General features: G+C 35.7%; 1 protein-coding gene across 9 annotated transcripts in view; it reads right to left on the bottom strand.

Annotated features, from left to right (window-relative positions):
- Positions 1-21214, bottom strand: part of CEP135 (centrosomal protein 135) — an 87857-nt gene that overhangs the window by 38234 nt on the left and 28409 nt on the right. For all 9 annotated transcript variants that reach the window (XM_060109370.1, XM_060109379.1, XM_060109396.1 and 6 more), the window contains exons 10-15: positions 20417-20555; positions 16980-17203; positions 13259-13411; positions 12204-12356; positions 7480-7557; positions 745-896 (exon numbers count right to left, since the gene is read on the bottom strand). In XM_060109370.1, coding sequence (XP_059965353.1) covers positions 745-896; positions 7480-7557; positions 12204-12356; positions 13259-13411; positions 16980-17203; positions 20417-20555 — 899 coding nt within the window. The remainder of the gene's footprint in view (positions 1-744; positions 897-7479; positions 7558-12203; positions 12357-13258; positions 13412-16979; positions 17204-20416; positions 20556-21214) is intronic.

Consider the following 21214-nt stretch of genomic DNA (forward strand, 5'->3'; position numbering starts at 1 on the left):
TATACTTCAGTAAAAAAAAATAAATTAAAAATTCAAAGCCATTAAAAAAATAAGTAAATAAAAGTTATGTCTGTACTATACTGTAGTCTATTAGGTGTGCAATAACATTATGTCTGAAAAAAACGATGCACATACCTTAATTTAAAAAACCTTATTTCTAAAAAATACTAACCATCATCTGAGCCTTCAGTGAGTTGTAGTAATAGTCAAAGCTCACTGATCACAGATCATCATAACAAATATAATAATTATGAAAAAGTTTGAAATATTGCAAGAATTACCAAAATGTGACACAGAAACACGAAATGAGCAAATGCTGTTGGAAATACAGCACCAATAAACTTGCTTGATGCAGGATTGCCAAAAAACTTCAATTTGTAAAAAACACAACATCTGCAAAGCACAATAAATTGAAGCACAATAAAACAAAGTACACTTGTATCTGTTAGGGAGATTTTAGAAAGAGGTAGGTACAAAAATTTGCCTGCAATCATATGAAGCTATGAAAGTCTTTAAAAGTACAGATACTCAAAACTTACCCAGATTCACTCAGTGAACAACAGGAACCTCCAGAGATCAGTCCCTAAATCCATACTTTACAAAAGCTCCCCAAGTGATTCTGCTACAAAGCCAACTTTGAGAACTACTGCTTTTCAAAGGCCTAGTCCAAAATGCCACCATTATGAACCTTATATAGCAACAAGCTTGTTCCCAGAAGAGAAATGAAACTTTCAATAAACTTACCTAAGTGAGTTCATCTCTGTTTTCTGATGAGATGAGTCACCAGCCACATGGCTAAGTTTTTGAGCTTGGAGTTTTACTTTTTTCTCTAAAGACTCTATTGTTTCTTTCATTTTTAACATTTTAGACTTTAATTCACATTTTTCGTTTTCAAGCTATAATTAAATTTTAAAAATTAATAGGTATATGTCTCAGTTTCTTTTCCTTAAGCACTCTTTCATAATATTTCTGGAAGAAAACTAAGGAAATAAATTAGATTTATTTTAAAATACTTTAAAAGTCATGTGTACACTTCAGGTTACAGATGTCAGAAGAGGCAAACACATTTTTCTCTCTCTCCTCTTCAATATCATTGAAATCAAAGAAAAGATACCAAAAAAGAAAGGCAAGAAAGGAAGAAAAGAATGTATCCATAACAGGAATGAAGGGAAACCATTAGCGGGCCAAAATTTTGAGAAATTTCTTAAAAAAAAAAGTAGCTAGGACTGAACTGAAGAAAAATCAGAGCAGAAAATACCGTAACCCAAACACAAAATGGACAAGATTTATATGAGGAACCTGTAACATCTTCCTGAAGAGCGTAAAACACAACCTGACTTAATGTGAAGACACACCATGTTTCTGAATGGGAACACAATATTGGAAACAGATTAAAATTTCCTGAAATGATTGTAAATTCAATAAAATTTCAGTAAGAATCCTGACACAACCTTTTTAAAATTAGATGGGTGACTCAGATTTCATTCTAAAATTTATTTAGGAAAAAAGAAAGTTAAGAAAAAACAGTAAAAATGAGGGGCGGGAGGAAGACTGCAGCTAGACTTGCTTTATGAGATATCAAAGTAAATGAAAAAGCTACTATAATTAGGACAGTATGGATTTCACATATGGACAAGCAGATACATCACAGATGTTAAGTTTAGAAAAGGCAGCATTTTAAGAAAGTGGGAAAAGAATAAAGTCTTTAAAAATAGAGCTGGGATAGCCACTAATTGGAGACAAAACATTAGCTAGATTCTATTTTATTTTATGTACAAAAATAAATTCTAGATGCAATAATGATCTATATACAAAATTCAAAACCAAGAAACATTAGTGATAAATTTCAGTCTCCCAGTTGAAACTGTAGACTGACCACACACATTTTTAACACCACTTCTTCTGGAAACAGTGCTAAAATGACAGTAAAGAAATAAGAAGGTTATATACTCAAAAGGACAGAGAGAACAAGAGAGAAAACAAGGGTGAACAAGTGACTTCAAAAACTTGTGGAAGACAAAGAGCAGAGAGTGGTTCAGAGTGGAAGAAAGATATATACAATCTAAAGCAGGGTCTGAACCTAGGAACTAATGACCTTTGAGGCCAGATAATTCTTTGTTGTGAGGGCCGTCCTGTGCACCGTAGGACGTTTAGCAACATCCCTGCCCTCTGCTTACCAGACACAAGAAGTACTTTTTCCCCTAATTGTGACAGACAAAAATTCTCCAGATATTGCCAAATATCTCTTAGGAGGCAGAACTGACCCCAGTAGAGAATCACTGACCTAAAATGGCCACAGTAGGGAATACCAATGAGTGCAGCCAGTTGACTTAGCCTGAAGAAGCTCAACACATGGAGACATGAAGCTGTGAGGTGGGGTCCCTCACAGGGAGAACTGAACAAGGAGATTGGCTGAAAGTCTATATACTGGGACACTCATACCCCAGTTATCTCTTTCTAGAAAGTTCTCTTGGAAATCAAATATATTTAAAAAGTCAATAGAAGGGCTAAAAGACAAAGTTGAGGCAATCTCCCAGAAAGTAGAACAAAAAGTCAAAGAGAAAATAAAGGAGAAAGGATAAGAACATTAGATCTCTTTAGGAAGTCTAAAACCAACAAATAAAGCTCCAGAGAGAGAAAACAGAAGAGTACAGTAAATTGAAGACACAAGATAAAGAGAAAACCCCAAATCCTTTCAGAAATAAAAACATGTCATGTACAGAGGACTCAGAAAAGAATAGCATCAGACATCTCAAAGAAAACTGAAAGACCAATGGAGAACAGTATTCAAAATTTTTAGGGAAAATAATTTTCCAATCTAGACTGCCATATGCTTAAGCCAAATCATAAATTATGAAAGTTCAATAAACACATTTTCAGACAAGTAGAGTACCAAAAAAATTTCCTCCCATGTATTCTTTTTCAGGAAACTGCTGGAGAAGATGCTATACCATAATGAAGGAACAAACCAAGAAAAGAAGAAAACATGAGGTTCAACACAGGAGAGGGGGACAGGGAAAGTCTTATGAGGACAGCTATGGAGAGACACAGTCCATAATGAATCAAGATAGAAAGCTCAAAAAGGGAGGTATTCGGGGGCAAAAGACCAGAACTGGTAAGTTTGAAAACTCAAAAAATATTGAAAGGCATGTGGCAGAGATGGAGTTCTTAATAAAAATTAGCAATGAAAAACAGAAAAGTAACAAAAAACAAAATGAAACAAAACAAAACAAAAGCAATTGTTAACTCCAGGAAAATGGTCTACAAGAAAAAAGGTAAGAGTAGTACTGTCCCACTTGGCTGAGCCGTAAACCACGAGAAGTCTTGGTAATATAAACAATAACTACTTAAGTGAGCAAAATATGTAATTAAACTATGTAATGGGGGAAGAAAAGGGGAGTGCTAATCCATCATCTACCATCACGGAGACTCACTAAATAACCTTAAATCAATAAAGATTAAATAGCACAAGCACATTATTTAGAAACAGGGAGGTAAACACCAGGAATGAGAGTTCTGGATGGTAATTTGTGGGATACGGAGGTGGGAAAGGAAAAAAAAATTTTTTGCACTCAAATCTTCCAGGATTCTTGTTCAAACAAGAGTAAATGTGTGGTATAAAGATTAAAAACAGGAACTTAAAAAATATTGGCTTAAAAAATATTACCTGAACCTTTGACACTACTGTGAGCAGTCTCCAGTGACATCCCCTAACTCCTGCCCACAGTGTCCACTAACCTGAGTCTTCTGTTTCTCATTTCTTGCTTTTCCTTAGCACACCACATTTGTATGAATCTCCAAACAATTTACAGTTTAGGTTAGCATGTTTTTGAACTTTACATAAGCAGAATCATACTGCATGTTTTCTTCAACATCATATTTGCAAGATTCATGCATGTTGATGTTTGTAGCTATTATTCATTCATTTTTGTTGCTCTGTAACACACCACGTATGACTTACCACTGTTTATTTTCCTCACAATTGATCTCCAGATTGTTTTCTATTTCCTGTCAGAGAGTAAACATTTTAAGTTTTGTGAGCCATATGGTCCTTTGCCACTACTCTACTGTAACAAAGAAACAGCCATAAGCAATGTATTAATAAGCATGGCTGTGTTCCAATAAAAACTTTATTACAAAAACAGACTGGAGACCAGATTTGGTCTAGGGGCCATAGTTTATTTACTTTGATCCAGGGTTCATATCTAGAAATGGATTTGCTGGCTAATAGAGTATGCCTTTGCTAACCTAGAACAATGCCAAGTTATTCTCCAAAGAGGTACCACCAGTTTGCACTCCCAGAAGCTTCACAAAACTAATAATACTAGCTATAACTTGTTAATTTCTGATGACCTGATGGATGTGAAATGATTTTGCTGTGGTTGTAACTGGTATTTCCCCTATTATTGAGGTAGAACATCTCTTTATATTTATTAACCATTTATAATTTCTTCTGCCATGAAGTGTCAATTCACATCTTCTGTTGAGTTTTTTTTAGGTTAAATGTATGGTAAGTTGTTCTCTGCATTAGTGGCTTGTCTTTTCAATTTATGGCTATTTGATAAACAAAGATGTTCTTGTCAATGTGGTCCTATTTATCTATGTTTTCTTTAAAGGAATAAACTTATTTGTGTCTTGTTTAGGAGCAAACACTGGCACCTGACACCTGCTAGCTGTGTGATCTTGGGCAAGCTTCCCCTCTGTTTCCTTATCTGTGAAATAAGGATAATATTAGCATTTACTTCTTATGGTTGTTGTGAGAATTAAAATTATATACATGAATATATATAAAATGTTGAGAATAGTACCTGACACACAGTAAATACTATATAAATGATTGCTATTATTATTATTTTGCCAAGGTAAAAAAGATTTTTCTCTTGTATTTTCTTCTAAAATTTGTAGCTATTTCTTGAACATTCAAGGCTGCAAATAACCTTGAACTGATTTTTTGGGTCTGGTATATTTTAGGTAGGATCCAATTCCTCTTTTATTTTTTATTTAAAAAAATATCTATCTATCTATCTATCCATCCATCCATCCATCCATCCATCCATCCATCCATCCAGACTGTGCTGGGTCTTAGTTGCGGCACATGAGATCTTCATTCCGGCATGTGGGATCTTTTAGTTGCAGCATGTGGACTCTTAGTTACGGCATGCGTGTGTGGATCTAGTTCCCTGACCAGGGATTGAACCTGGGCTCTCTTCATTGGGAGTGCAGAGTCTTTCCCACTGGACCACTAGGGAAGTCCCCAATTACTTTTTTATGTACATATATATGAACAATTGTCCCAGAAACAATAAATTACTGAATAATCCTCTCTTACCCCATTCATCTGAGTCCTCTACATATCAAATTTCCATATTTTGTGGATTTGCTCTCTACTGGGTTTTATCACTCTCTTAATCCCTGAGCACTACCACCCTATCTTAATGACTCTAAAGCCTTCATATCTAGTAAGACAAGTTCCACACCACATTCTTCATTAAAATTTCTTTGTGATTCTTGGCTCTTTGCTTCCATGTAAATTTTAAAATCTATTGTCAGTGTTCACTCTCACACACATCCACCTACCCACCCATCTTCAGCTGAAACTACATCAACTCTACAGATGAATTTGGGGAGAATTTACATTTTTCTATAAACATAATATCTGTCACCTTTTTAATAAATTAGATATATTTCTCCACTTATTTAGGTCTTCCTTAATGTCTTTAAGTAAGGATGCAAAATGTTTTCTATTAAGATCCTGCAAAATTATACAGAGGTATCTTGTATTATTTATTGCTATAAAAATGGTATGGATTTGCTTGGGATTTGTCATGCTACTGGAATTCACTGTACATCCTGAATCAGAGGATTCCTGTGTTTTCTATCATACCTAGAAAAGTATCAGTTATTATGTCTTCAAATACAGCCTTCTCCCATATTTTATTATATTCTCCTAGAATTTTGACTAAATAAATGTTGGACCTTCTCACTTTATTCTCTAAGGCTTTAACTTATTTTATATTTTCTATCTCCTAGTCTCTTTCCAATGACTTCTAGTACTTCAGATATATTTTCCAGTTCATTAATTCTTGCTTTCAGATTCTGGGCAGGCTAGAGTGACAGGGACCCTTCTACCTGAAATAACTAAAATTTGGGCAAAGTATATAGAACAATGGTTTTCAAGACACTGGGCATTAGGCAATGATGGATAGTGACCCCTGAGAGATGAAACAAGTGAGATGAGCCCTATAATTGTTCCAGTTTATTGCCTGAAGAATTTCCAGGCTGTGGCACAGGGAAAGAAACCAGCTGGACCTGGTGATTCCCCTAAGTTCAGAATACAGGACTGAGAGTCAAGGGAGGCCAAATCAGTTAGAATTCACAGGGCGGATACTGGAGGAGAAGTGCACAGAGTAAGAGCACCAGAGATCTATAAAGGGTGCCCCTTGAATCTTCAGCTAAGTAGAGCACAGCTCACAGAGAGCTACCCAAGGCCAGGGAAAGAACCATCAAAGAATTAGAGGGAATAGTACTGAGGGCTCATGCAGGGCCAGGAATTGGTTCTTTTCCCATCAGTCATTTGAAAACCTCATAATTCATGAGGCAACTGGTAGTGAGTGTACTCAAAAAGATTTGGTTTCAATAGTAAAACAAAATTAGTCCGAAACTAAATGCCATTCTAGTCCCACCTAATTAAGCTTAAAAGCAAAACCAAAAAGTAACGAGCTACTTCCACCTGACTTAAGTGTATCCCAGAACAAACTTCAACAGTGTTTCTAGGAATACAAGCTCTCCAGCAACCAAGAAAATAAAATTCACAATGTCTGACATCCAATCTAAAGTTACCAGGCATACAAAGAAGCAGGAAAATACAACCTATGAGGAAGAGGAAAAAAAATCAACTGGCCCAAAGCTGACAGAAACAGATGATAGAATTAGTAGACAAATAAAAACAGTGAAGACAGGGAAAAGGAAACTAGTCAAAACAAAACACAGAAAGAAAAAAAGACTATCAGAACACATACCAATTTGTTAAAAGCCCTATCTCTAGTGAGAGCAATAAGGAATGAAAATGATTTTCACTTTTTACTCTAAGTCTGTATTACATGATTTTTTAAACAAGAGCAAAACAACAATCATCACAGCTAACACTTACTGAGTGCTTACGATATGTCAGTAACTATACTAAGTTCTTGATACCTATTAACTCATTTAATTTTCACAAAACTCTAAGTATTAGCACCATTTCTATCTTACAAATAAAGAAATTAAGGGATGAAAAGTTTAAGAAACTTGCCTACAGGTAATAGGTGACAAAGATGGATTTGAATCTAAGTAGTCAACCTTCAGAGTACATACTCCTAGTCACTGTTATACAGTTTCTCTAACATATTATTTTGTAATTTTAAAAACATACCGTAAAATTATAATTAAAATAGTCATTCATACAACAAAATACACCCCAAATTCAGTTTAATAAATTACCTGGTGATTAACACATGTCAAATGTTCAACAGTTTTCTCTAATTCTGATTTTCCAAAAATACTCATTTCATGGAGATGCTGTAAGAGAATTTTATAGAAGATGTTCATTCACATCAGATAATAAAACAAAATTACCAAAGTAAGCAATGCAAGTCTACAGTACTATTTTATCTGTCTTTTTATAACATAGAAATGTTTTAGAAAGAAAATCATTAGAAATTTTATAAAAACAATGCTTTTGGTTGAAAACAAAAACACAAGAGGTTCTCATCTTTTATGCTTTACCTCCATGTATGACTATAACAGAAGACACAGATTGGTATGGGTTCATTTATAAAGATTTACACAGATCAATCCATTAGCACAACTATAAAGGGAAAAACCCAGCAGGTTAAGTAAGCTCAGGAGAATGCCCTCATGAGAGGAGATGAAAGAGGAACAGAGTATAAAGGAAGAACAGATGGGATCAGAAAGACACAGGAAGCAGAATACTACAGGGTCATGCAAGCGATCAGTTTCAACAATGAGCTGGTCAACAGTGTAAACACGAGTGTTGTTATTTTTGGTTATATTACCTTATCCAACTTTTGCTGATGCTAAGTCTAGGACAAGTGATATGTTGGTGTTCTGTGAGAATTTTTCGTGCAAATTCTTACTTCCATCCATGTTATTCATTAAAAATAAGTAAAGACATCTGATGTTTGGATTATATATTTCATTGAAAAGGTCATTGTGCAGTATGCATTTTTTTTGTTTATTAAATCATTCAACTGGTATTGAGTATATACTATATACCCAGCGCCAAGTAAGGTATTAGGAATACAGTAAAATGGATAAAGTCTCTGATGTCAGACATCATAGTCTATTAAAGACAAACCTTAAACAAGATATTAAAATAAAATCCATGAATATTCTGCTAGAAAAAGGAACTTTATGGTGACATATTGAAAGGGAGTCTAGGATCTAGGGTTCATTTCCTTTGTGAGGAAATGATGTTTAACTTGGCTATAAAGGATGAACAGGAATTAGCCAGGTGAGGGGACTGGAAGGGGTGAAGGATTTTTTCCTTAGAAAGTTGGGGGCAAGAAAAAGTCCATTAAGCCTGGCGTTGAGAAACTGAGGGGTGAGGAATGGGGGGGGATGAGCTTGAGGAAAAGAAGCTAGACCTTGAAGTAGGCAAGGGCCAATCATCAAAGTCCCTGAAAACAGTTAATGGATTTTAAATAGGAAGTGCTGTGATCGGATTTATATCTTTGAAAGATGACTCTGACTTCAGTGTGAAATACAGATTTGAGAGGCCGCTAATACACTAGTGCAGTTGAGAGAGAATAATGGCCAGAATAGGATGGTAGCAGGGGAACAGAAACAAGTAGGCTGATTGAAGAGAAACCAGTGTGAGCTGAGGAGCCAGATTCTTTGTGACTTCATTAACAGGTGATCTTGGACACATTATTATTACTGTTTTTTTAAAATTAAGGTATAGTTGATTCACAATATTATATGTCTTAGGTGTACAACATAGTGATTCACAATTTTTAAAGATTATACTTCACTTATAGTTTTTATAAAATATTGGCTGTATTCCCTGTGCTGTACAATATACCCTTGTAGCTTATTTATTTTATACATAGTTGTTTGTACCTCTTAATCTCCTATCCCATTTTGCTCCTCTCCCCTTCCCTCTCCCCACTGGTCACCACTAGTTTATTCTCTATATCTGTGAGTCTGATTCTTTTTTGTTATATTCACTAGTTTGTTTTATTTAGATTCTATATATAAGTGATAACATACAGTATTTGTCTTCCTCTGACTTACCTAAGCATAATACCCTCCAAGTCCACCCACATTGTTGCAAATGCCAAAGTTTAATTCTTTGTTATGGATGAGTGGGTACTCCATTGTGTGTGTGTGTGTGTGTATATATATATATATATATATATATATATACACACACACACATCTTCTTTATCCATTCATTTGTTGATGGACACTTAAGTTGTGTTCATATGTTGGCAACTATAAATAATGCTGCTATGAACATATATCTTTTCAAATTAGTGTTTTCATTTTCTTCAGATATATACCCAGGAGTGGAATTGCTGGATCATACAGTAGTTGCATTTTTAGGTTTCTGAGGAACCTGCATACTGTTTTCCACAGTGGCTGCACCAATTTACATTCCCACCAACAGTGTACAAGGGTTCCCTTTTCTCCACATCCTTGCCAACATTCGCTATTTGTGGTTTTTTTGACGACAGCCATTCTGACAGGTATAAGGTGATATCTTGTTGCGGTTTTGAATTTCATTTCTCTGATGATTAACGATGTTGAGCATCTTTTCAAGTGTCTGTTGGTTGGGCAAATTATTTAAACTCACTGTAACTCAGAGACCGCATCTGTAAGCATTACCCGACTAAAAAGGCAATTCTGAAGATTTATTGAGATAGCTCTTGTAAAAAGCACTCAGAACAGAGCTTCCCACATGGAAAGCTGCTTAATAAATGTTAACTATTATTTAAGAGGTAGCATCAATAGGACTTTGTGATTAAATGAGAGATAGGAGCTTTCAGGGAAAGAGGACTCAGTGCCTGGGTTCAACAACTGGGTAGATAGATAGTGGAACAACAGGAAACTACTAGAGAAGACTTAAAGACTGAGAGGATTAGTTCAGTTTTTATGTAAAAGACCTATTGTAAACACATAAATCCTGGCTCTTGTAATCCAGAAAGATTCTGGTCATATGAATGTCACTTTTTCTGAGTTTTTGGTACAAGTGCATTTTTTTAATCCTGTTTTTACATTCCTTAGTCATTTCAATGATATGGAAAAGGCTAAACCAGTAGCTTGTAGTAAAAGTTGCCATATTGCACACAAGTTTTCCATTTGGTAATTTTAACAATTATTTTTATTAAAAAAGTACTTTCTGGAAGGCAATATTCTAAAGGATCCCAATTAAAAGTATTTTGTAGGGGTAAAACTTTAACTGAAAATTTATGACATAAAGACTACCCTTATAATACTTAAATGTTTTTATTCTTAATCCTAGTGACTAATTTCTAAGCATTAATTCAATAATATTTATTGGAAGTAAACTATGGACTCTGTAATAGTAATAGTTAATATTGAGTTCTTATAATGTACTGAGCAGTATTAAGTGCTTTATGTATATTAAAATTTTGGGGGAGATTATGAAATATAAAATACTGCCCCTAGATATTATACCAAAAGCACAAGCAATAAAAGAAAAAATAGATAAATTGGACTTCATCAAAATTAAAAACTATCTGTGCTTCAAAGGACAATACTAAGAAAATGAAAAGACAACCCACTGAATGGGGGAAAGTGTTTGCAAATCATATATCTGATAAGGGGGCTGTATTGAGAATATATTGATATAAAGTATTCTTACAATTCAATAATAATGAGACAACCCCATTTAAAAATGGGCAAAGGATCTGAATAGACACTAAAGAAGATATACAAGTGACCAAATAAGCACTGAAAATAAGCACATTAGCTAACAGAGAAATGCAAATGAAAACCACAATGGATACTACTTCACACCCACCAGCATGATGATAATAAAAAAGATAGTAACAAGTATTGGTGAGGATGTAGAGAAATTAGAACTCTTGTACGCTGTTGGTGGGAATATAAATGGTAAAGCCACTTTGGAAAACAGCTTGGCAGTTGCTCAAATGGTTAGTTATAGTTATCATATAAATCTAGGTATATGTCCAAGATAAATGAAAACATATATCCACACAAAAAGTTGTACACAAACGTTCATAGCACCATTATTCGTAACAGCCAAAAAGTAGAAACCACCCCAATGATAAATAAAATATTTTCTATCCATAAAATGGAATATTATTCCACAATAAAAAGGAATAAAGTATTGATACATACTACATAATGTATGAACCTTGAAAACATAATGCTAAGCTACGGAAGCCAGACATAAAGAAACACATACTGAATGATTCAATTTATATGAAATGTCCAGAGTAGGTAAATCTAGAGATAGAAAGTAGATTAGTGGTTGTCTAGGCCTGAGGAGGCTGGGGAAAATTAAGAGTGGCTGCTATTGGGTACAGGGTTTCTTTTCGAGGTAATGAAAATCCTCTAAAATTGACTGTGGTGATGGTTGAACAAGGCTGTGAATATACTAAAACCAAAGAATTGTACACTTTAAATGGGTGAATTATATAGTAAAGTGAATATCTCAATGAAGTTGTTTTGCAAAAAAAGATAATGCCCCTCCACATGAAGGACTTCCTATTGAGATCAGAGGTTGGTTCTTTTCTATAAAGAACCAGAGGATAAATATTTCAGGCTTTGTGGACCATACAGTTTTTGTTGCAGTTACTCAACTCTGCCACTGCAGCACAAAAAAAGCTACACAAAACACATAAACGAATGAGTATTCCAATGAGTATTCCAATTAATGAGTATTATCAACGATGAAATCTGAGTTTCATAATTTTCATGTCTCATGAAATATTTTTCTTTTGATATTTTTTCAATGATTTTAAAATGTAAAAACCATTCTTAGCACACGGGCTATACAAAAACACAGCGTTCTGGATTTGGCTCATGTGCCATTGTTTGCCAACCCCTGATCTAGATTCAAAATAGTCATGTCACAGGAAAACATATAAAAAGACCTCCCCTTTTCTCAATAAATTATCTTTTACAAATAAGTCAATTAAGTCAATACGTACTTTTAACTTTTCTTTTAAAGCTTCTTTTTCTGCCATAATCCTTCTTAAGTCAGATAATGCAAGTTCTTTTTCCTTTTCCATAAGACTAACAGTATTATGGGAGACTGTGGTTTGGGTAGATTCTTGTCTGAGTGCAGATAATTCTTCCTGAGCCTTAATGTATTAAAGATATAAATTAAAAAACATCGGACATGCTCCCAGTTAAAAAAAGGCAAACTAAACGTATGCTACTTTTGCTCTCTTCCCAAATGCCACCAAAATGAGAGTAAAAGGATTAATGTAATAATAGTAATAATAAAAACAAAGGACAAGGAGATTGAGGGAAGTGCCAGCCACAAAATTTGGGAAACCAAATAGCAGATGGACAACTAGTAATAAACTAAGCAGTCCCAAGAAAGCAGAAATCTAAGCCAACAGTGGGAAAAGCCCAGAAGTGGATCAATTTGTACTGCAGAATCCCAAAAAAGCACCAGAAGTGAAAACGGCTTTTTCAACTTGGCCTCTTAACCCGTATGTCCTTCTCTCCCTCTCAAAATAGCAATAGGATTTCATGGGAGATTGGTATGGGAACAAATTTTGGTGATAAACACCATGCTTTGCTCAGACTCACCTTGCCCTCTAACAACTGAGGCTTTATAATTAGCCCAAACTGTATTGAATCTCCCCTCCCTATCCCTAGAGGCTAAGTCCTTAATATCCAATTAGTGAGTGCTACCCACTGTTTCATAGACATATCCCAACATGTCTGAATCCGAAGGATACACTTGGCTCAGAGTCAAGCTGAGACCCATTCAGTAGTTTTAGAAATAGGGAATTATCCCTAATTGACCTGACCCATAGATAAGCTAGAAAAGAGGAAGAATAAATATGAAAAAGCAATAGAAATCTCTGCTTTGGGAACAGGATGATAGCAGAAACTATTACTTATTAATTCTAACTCTGAAGGAAAATCACTAAGGTCCACATATTACAGTAATTTAAAGGATATATACTGGTACCATTGCAGTTAACTGGTGCTATATAATCTGTTGGCTTAATTATAATCAATATCTTACTTCATTATATAAGACACTTAGTTTATCTCTTTCTGCTGTCAATAATTTAACATTGGACTGTATATCCTCCATATGTTTTTCAAATCTTTCTAGCATATGCTGAAGTTCATCTCTTTCTCTTGTGATCAGATGAATTTCTGAGTTGTAATCACCCTGAAACATAATTCAAAAACAGAAGTTATCATTTGTTGTAATTATCACCATTTGGTTGCCCCAAGGATGCTGATGATGAGACTGACTGAAAGATGCTAACAGACAAAAAGAACACAACTTCCTTTAATGTAATTAAGGAACACAATTTTTAATCTATAAGGAGAGAAGGAGAGAGAGTGCTGGAGCACTGGGGCAAATTTCCTGGCCTTCAAGTTCCCAGCAAGGGACCCAGTTGCCACTGATACTACTTGATCAGATTCCATGAGATGTTTCAACTGTCATTCTCCCCGAATTGTTTATACTGGTGGTAACTAAAGTATAATCCCCAGAGCAGAAGCATGTAGCATCTGGGAACTTGTTAGGCATGCAAGTTTTGGGGCCCACCCCAGACCTACTCAATCAGAAACTTTGGGGACAGGGCCCAGTAACTGGTTTATCAAGCCCTCCAGGTGATTCTGATTCATACTGATTGTTGGGAATCCCTAGTTTATAACCCTCTCCAGGGGAGGAATTAAGAGTGTATGTGTATAGCTGCTCATCCAGTACAAGTAACTGTACAGCCTAGCACATTCCTCAGTGTCTTCTGTGACTGAATGGTTAAACAAGCCAAATCAAGGCATAATGGATGAGATTAGCTATATGGACACAAAAGACAAGATGTATTATAGGACAAAAGCAATCAGGGTGAGGACTTAACGTTTAAATAACGATAAAAGAAAATCTGTAACTTAACAGTATCTAAATAAAAATATCTTACAGAAAGGAGGTGGGCTGCCTATGTTTTAGAAAAGGAGAGCTCAATGAATAAGGATTTGACAGTCTATTTTCATTACTGTCTAGATCTCAGCTTAAGTGTCACTTTCTCTAAGGAGTCCTTCAGGATTCTCCAACCTAATTCAGATCTCCCTCAATGTACTTTCATAGCATTCTGAATCTTTCCTGTATTCTTTCCTCATTAACACTTACTATACATGAGATTATAAAGTTATTTACATGATTGGGTGTCTAACGTGTCTTTACCACTAAAATGTAAGCTCTATCAGGGACACAGTAGGTATCTGGTCTTACCACATCTTCAGCACCTAGCATGGTACCCAGTAAAATGAATGAATTCCCTACTTTTCCAAATATATCTTGTATGTAGGTATTTATATTTGTGTTAATAATTCCCTTTTACCACTCCATTGTTCCTAACACACACACACACACACACACACACACACACAATGCTAAAGACTGTGAGGACAGGAAATAGGTCTTCTTTATCTCATATTCTGGGTGTCTCATTCATAGTACATTCTCAGTATATGTCTACTGAACTGAACCTAACTTTCTACCTAGACCTGATGTGCTTTGAACCAGCAAATAATAAGGAAATGAAACATTTACTAGGAACTAGGTGTTATCCTGAACCCTTCTACAAATTATCTCATGTAACCTTCACAAGAGGCTGTAGTTACTTTCCTCACTTTGCAAATGAGGAAACGTGAAGTTAGGTAACTTGTCTAAGGTCATAAAGCCAGTGTGCAGAGTTGAAACTTCTATCAGGTTTCCAACTCCAAAGCACTTTCCGCTACACTATACTCAAAGCTCACATTTGGAACCCTAGTGAGTACAACGTGAAAGAGGACAGTGCCGTCCCTACACAGACAACAGAGAATCAATGGGTGTACTGTTGACAAAAATCATTGATATTAAAAATGTCAATATTTTTCTGAGTTGCTGCAATCCCAAGAAACTCTGCCTAACAATTTGCCATAAAGCAGGGGTTGAAAACTCACAGCCTGTACCTAATTCAGCTTTAGAGAGGTCTTTGTTGTCTGCCAACAAGTGTTTCTAAACATGTTTAAAATACCCAATTTTAGGTGGGAATTTACTCTAGTTCCCAGCACTCACAACTGTCTTACACTCCATCTATTTCACTCATGTACATCACCTATTATTCCCTACCATGCCTGAAATTTATTACTGGGACTTTAAAATGCTATCAATGTCCCAACTTTCTAAACTTTAGAAAGTGAATTCTTTATCTACGTCAGGTAACATTAGAATATTTCAAGAAGTAAATAAGTTGAAGCGGGGGGAAAGTCTCTCCTAATTTCACCAGTACCTTACCAGTATATCTCAATTTGTCTTTCAATTATGAATTCACACCAAGCAAACAAATCTAATATTTAAAAGCATTGAGGTACTTATCTACTCAGTTCTATTTAATAAATACTTGATTAAACTCATCAACCATCTTGTAGAAGATTGTCTGACACAATGAAGGTGATCAGTGATTTTTCCTGATCCCTAGGTATATATGGAGCTTGAAAAACAACTCAGTACACATAAATTAACTTGCACTGCATTTTCCACCAATTCATTGTGCTTGTAACAGATAACATAGCATAGTGTTTAAACTAAACTTTGTAAATCAAATTCAGCCACTAGCCAATGAGGTTAAAAAACAGTCTAATCAGAAAATGACTCAAGACCATTTGACAATGGACAGAGATCTTCAGGAAAAAGATGACATAATTGGTTAATAGAGCCAAGTCTGAAATCAAATGTTCTGAGTTTTAATGATTTTACTCCCAACTTCCCCTAATTTTATCTAGTGTGTACACAATGTTAGGGTCACATAAGCCTCCAGGACTCCTATAGCTCCAAAGCTTAAAATAAAGAAAAATCTAAAGAACCCAAATGATATTCATAAAATGTTGAAAATAATTAAGACCTAAAATAGAGACACATGCTTTTTTTTTTTTTTTTTTTTTACGGTACGTGGGTCTCTCACTGTTGTGGCGTCTCCCGTTGCAGAGCACAGGCTCCGGACATGCAGGCTCAGCGGCCATGGCTCACGGGCCCAGCTGCTCTGTGGCATGTGGGATCTTCCCGGACTGGGGCACGAACCCGCGTCCCCTGCGTCGGCAGGCGGACTCTCAACCACTGCGCCACCCGGGAAGGCCCGAGACACATGCTTTTAATCTCTTATAAATCATGGTTAACTTTAAGTAATATATGTCTTTAGACCACCGAGTTGTAAATGTGATTGTAGTGGACAAATGGGATGATCTGTCCAGCACTCACTGACATTTTGTACCTTCCCCTGTTGCATAGTTATCATGGAAGATGACTGGTCTGTACAATGTGGCCTGGCTTTCTGACTGGTCCAAGGTTGGGAATGGCATGAAGCCATATAAACAAAGCCACTCTGCTTCAAGAGACAAAATGCATCTGATACAGAAAGTAAAGGATAGAAAGAGAGGAAATGTCCAATAGCATGAGTTCCTGGTTCCAGTTTCTGGAAGCTCAGATGCCCCTGCACTCCTCCCATATATATAATGAGCTATTCAATCTTTCCTTAATTTCCAGGAGTCAGTATGCTTTGCTTTGTTCTTAAGTAGTTTTCCTAATTAATGCAGTGTTCCTAAAGTACAGGTCATGGAAGAAAACAAAAATCAAAATCAAGAAAGACTTCTTAAAAGCAAGTAGAATAACGTTACATTTAATACAATAATAAACCATAAAAGTTTGCTCATACTTTCTTGCCTTATCAATTACTCTCATAAAGAGATATTACCTTTTCTAGTGTCTTAAATACTGGAATTTTTACACATGTAGAATGACTTCGAGAGCAAGATCTTCGCTGTATTAAATGCTGGAGTCTTTCTAGCTCTTTCTTATAAAAATCTCGTTCATCTTCTATACCTTTCAGAAACGTATCTAAACGGGAAGGTGACTTGTCTTGTCGTTTTATTCCATGTTCTAGCCTCATCCTCTCAACTTCCAAAGTAAGTTCTCTTTCTGCAAATTAAAGTATAAAATATTAAAACAATGTTGTATATAAAATGTATAATCAGCCAAATAAATTATATCAATAACTTTTACAATGTAAGTTACTAAAAATCATTAGCTATTTCGTATATCACCTATAACTGCCAGATATCAAAGAGGTAAATGCTGAAAGGAGAAGAGGAAAAAAACAAAAGCAAAAATTAAAAGTTTAAATAAAATCCAATAAGTCAAAGTCCTCTGCTTTTGTCATATACAAGGATAGGTACTATTTAGTACTACACAGTGAAGCAGTAAATCACCACATGGCACATTCTGATGACCTGAAAATGCACTAAAAGAAAATTTACCTGTAAACAATTGATCATAATGTGGGCAATTTTACCATTAAGCTTGAATTTAATATAGTATATACACAAAGAGGTCAAAACAACTAGTCTTTCTTCAAATAAACACAATTATTAACTTTTACCATAGAAATCACCTTTTCAGGGGTCAAAAGTAGCCTAATACTGGCAATTTCATACAGTTCAATTTAACTGATATTCTTTACAACTCTAAGGCATGAAATGATTTTCAAGACATATTCTGATTCACTTCGCACTTCACTTTCTTTCATTCACTCCACAGATAATTATTGATTATTTACTATATGCCCAGCATGAGCTAAGGATACAAGTATGAAAAACATAGCCAAGGTCAAATAATTATTCTAGTTGTAGTAGGACAAGAGCTACAAAAGAACAGCATGCAATGCAATCTGGAGGATGAATAGGGGAATTCATTCTGAGGAGTGACCAGAGAGGTAAGAAAGTATGAGAGTGGAAGGAACAGGCAAATGTGTTAAATGCTAAGTCAAATAAATTGATGAATGGAAAAGTGTCCACTGCGTTTAGCATAATGGAGGTGAGTGGTGACCTTAACAAGCTGTTTTATTGGTGACGTGAGGACAGAGCCAACTGGAGTGGACTGAGGTGCTAAAGTGTAGTTGGTGATCAAGCAGAAAAGTATAGATGACTTTTTAAGACATTAAAGCTGTGATGAGAAGGAAAGAGTGGCTGGATAGGAATGGGTACAATTTTTGCTTTTAGAATGGGAGAAGGGTAAGCATGTTTGAATACCAATGGGAAAAAATAGTACAAAGGCTAAAGTTAGGAAAGGAGATAATTAATATGAAAGCGTTTTAAAATTAGAGAGAATGGGATCTAGAGAACAGATGGAGGCAGTGGCCTTTCATAAGAGGTACAAGCAACAGGAGGGAAGATAAAGATGGACAGGTTCAAGATCTGCGGACAGGAAACCAACGGAATGCCTCCCTGACGGCTTCCATTTTCTTAGGGGAAACCAAAGGTTAAGATCATCCTCTTAGAATGGGTTTACTGAGAATGAAAAACACTTGAAAATGTTCCCTGCAGAGACTGGGCAACTAAGCAGTAAGAAGTATAGAGTAACAGCCATAAAAAGAAATGAAACTGAGCTATTTGTAATGAGGTGGATAGACCTAGAGTCTGTCATACAGAGTGAAGTAAGTCAGAAAGAGAAAGACAAATACCATATGCTAACACATATATATGGAATTTAAGAAAAAAAAGTCATGAAGAACCAAGGGGTAAAACAGGAATAAAGACACAGACCTACTTGAGAATGGACTTGAGGATATGGGGAGGGGGAAGGGTAAGCTGTGACAAAGCGAAAGAGAGGCATGGACATATATACAGTACCAAACGTAAGGTAGATAGATAGTGGGAAGCAGCCGCAGAGCACAGGGAGATCAGCTCGGTGCTTTGTGACCGCCTGGAGGGGAGGGATGGGGAGGGTGGGAGGGAGGGAGACGCAAGAGGGAAGGGATGGGGCAACAGATGTATATGTATGACTGATTCACTTTGTTATAAAGCAGAAACTAATTAAAAAAAAAAAGAATTACACAAATAAATCTGTAAAAAAAAAAAAAAAAAAGAAGTATAGAGTAAGATTTCCGTACATCACTGAGGGGTGGGTGCTGTGGTTTGGGACCATACAAGTTACGGTGCCGTCGATACTGTCGGGTGCACACGCAAGGACTGCTTGGCTGCTAGTGTGTGAGTGCTTTGGTTGATCCATGGCTAGGTTTTGGGCAGGGGGATGTATTCAAAACACAAAGGAACGAGGGAGTTTCAGGTATTTGAAAAATTACACTGAAATGGCAGGATAGAGCTAGCATGAAAGGAAGTAAATTGCAAACTTTTATATGTAGGTCTAAGCACTTTAATAATATATTAACCCATTTAATCCTCACAACAACCTTTTGGGTTAGGTGCCATCATTAACCACATAGATATGGAAACTGAAGCACTGCTAAGTAACATGCTTAAGTCATACAGCTGGTAAGTAGAGAAGGTCAGACAGATTATCCACATGAATGCTGAAGAGCCTAGGATATTGCTTCTTCTTAAAATAGCACACTGGCTTTCTTTCACTACATGGAGTTTGATGGCACCAGGCTTCCACACGTGCCATCCCCTCTGCCTGGAAAATTGCCCCAGATCTTCATATGGCTGGTGTCCTGTCACTAAGCCCTTGGATGAGTCGATCTCTAGCATACCCTCCCATTGTACTTGAAAACTCTTATCACCTAAAACTAACTTCTTCACTTATGTGCTACTAGTTTGTCTCCCTAACTAGATTAAAGCCGCCACAAGAGCAGGGGCCTTTGTGTATCTCGTTTACCATTATGTACCCTGGCACCAAAACCGGTTCATAAACACTTGTCAAATGAATGAATGAACAAATGAATGAATTCTTACAAGTTCCTTAAACCAACTCATTTAGGATGGGGTACCTGGCAGAAAGCCTATTTCAAGTGTGTGTGTGTGTACTTTAAGGTGATAAAACTGCATTTACTTAAAAAGATTCTATACTTCAATTTTCCACTATTTCAGAATGGTCTTCCACGTAGTCTGAATTAATTATTTTACTGCATGCCTCAAAGAAGGATATATGTACATTGAAAAATATTCAAATGGGGTTCCCTGTACCAATTAGTCAGAATGTAAAAGGCCCCCTGTAAGGTCCTTGAGGCAGAGAGGTTTTCTACTGTATCTCAGTGCCTACTGTGGTTTCTGATACACAGCAAGCACTCAACAAATATTTATTGAATGAATGAATGAAAGATCATCTACTACTAAAAATAATACATTAAGAAGACATCACAATCACTTTTTAAGTTATCAACATTTTATATTTTACCTGTAACTGCAAAACTTTCAATTTTTTTGTTAAGTCTTTGCTTTTCTTGTTCAAGCTGATGAACAACAGTTTCCAGGTCTGATTTTATAAGGAGTTCATCACTCAGCCTCTCCTTTTCTTTATGACATACGTTTAATTCCTGAAAATTTTAACACTATAATTAAGATTTCTAGCAAATTTATAAATATAGCACTTAAAATAGATATTTGTAAGCACATTTATTTAAGAGTAATTCACATACCCACTTTTAGTCAGTCAAATATATATGGTTTCAATGAAAGTTAATTATCAATTGTGGCTAAAAGCAACAATAAAACCCAAATTCAACAGTGCTCCTTTCTAAAGTAGTAGAACTATTGGATTTTATTTTCTTTTAATTTGCTTAGCATACTGTCTTTTTAAAAAATGAATATGTACTTGTGCAATAAAAAATTTTTAAGTTTTTTTTATGTTTAAAGGAAAGCAGAAGTTAAGACAGTGCTCTAAGACTACCATAGGTATACATAAGTACAAAGGTTTCTCTCTCAGGATAAGACCAGTACCTGGACACTGAGGATTCATCTATGAATAGATGACTCTATGAATGTGAAGCACTCTGTACAGTGTCCAGCACATGGCAAGTACTTAATAAGTGTTAGCAAATAATATCATTAGTATTTACCTTAAAAATATGTAAAATGTAGTACCAATGGAAAAAATAAGAAGGTCAGAAAGTACAGCAACATCTTCCTGTCAGGCAATACTGAAACTTGGTCAGAGTTCTGAGACAAGCATTATGAATCACATATAACTGTATAC

Source organism: Mesoplodon densirostris, chromosome 1 (assembly GCF_025265405.1).
Source record: "Mesoplodon densirostris isolate mMesDen1 chromosome 1, mMesDen1 primary haplotype, whole genome shotgun sequence".
Classification (NCBI taxonomy): domain Eukaryota; kingdom Metazoa; phylum Chordata; class Mammalia; order Artiodactyla; family Ziphiidae; genus Mesoplodon; species Mesoplodon densirostris.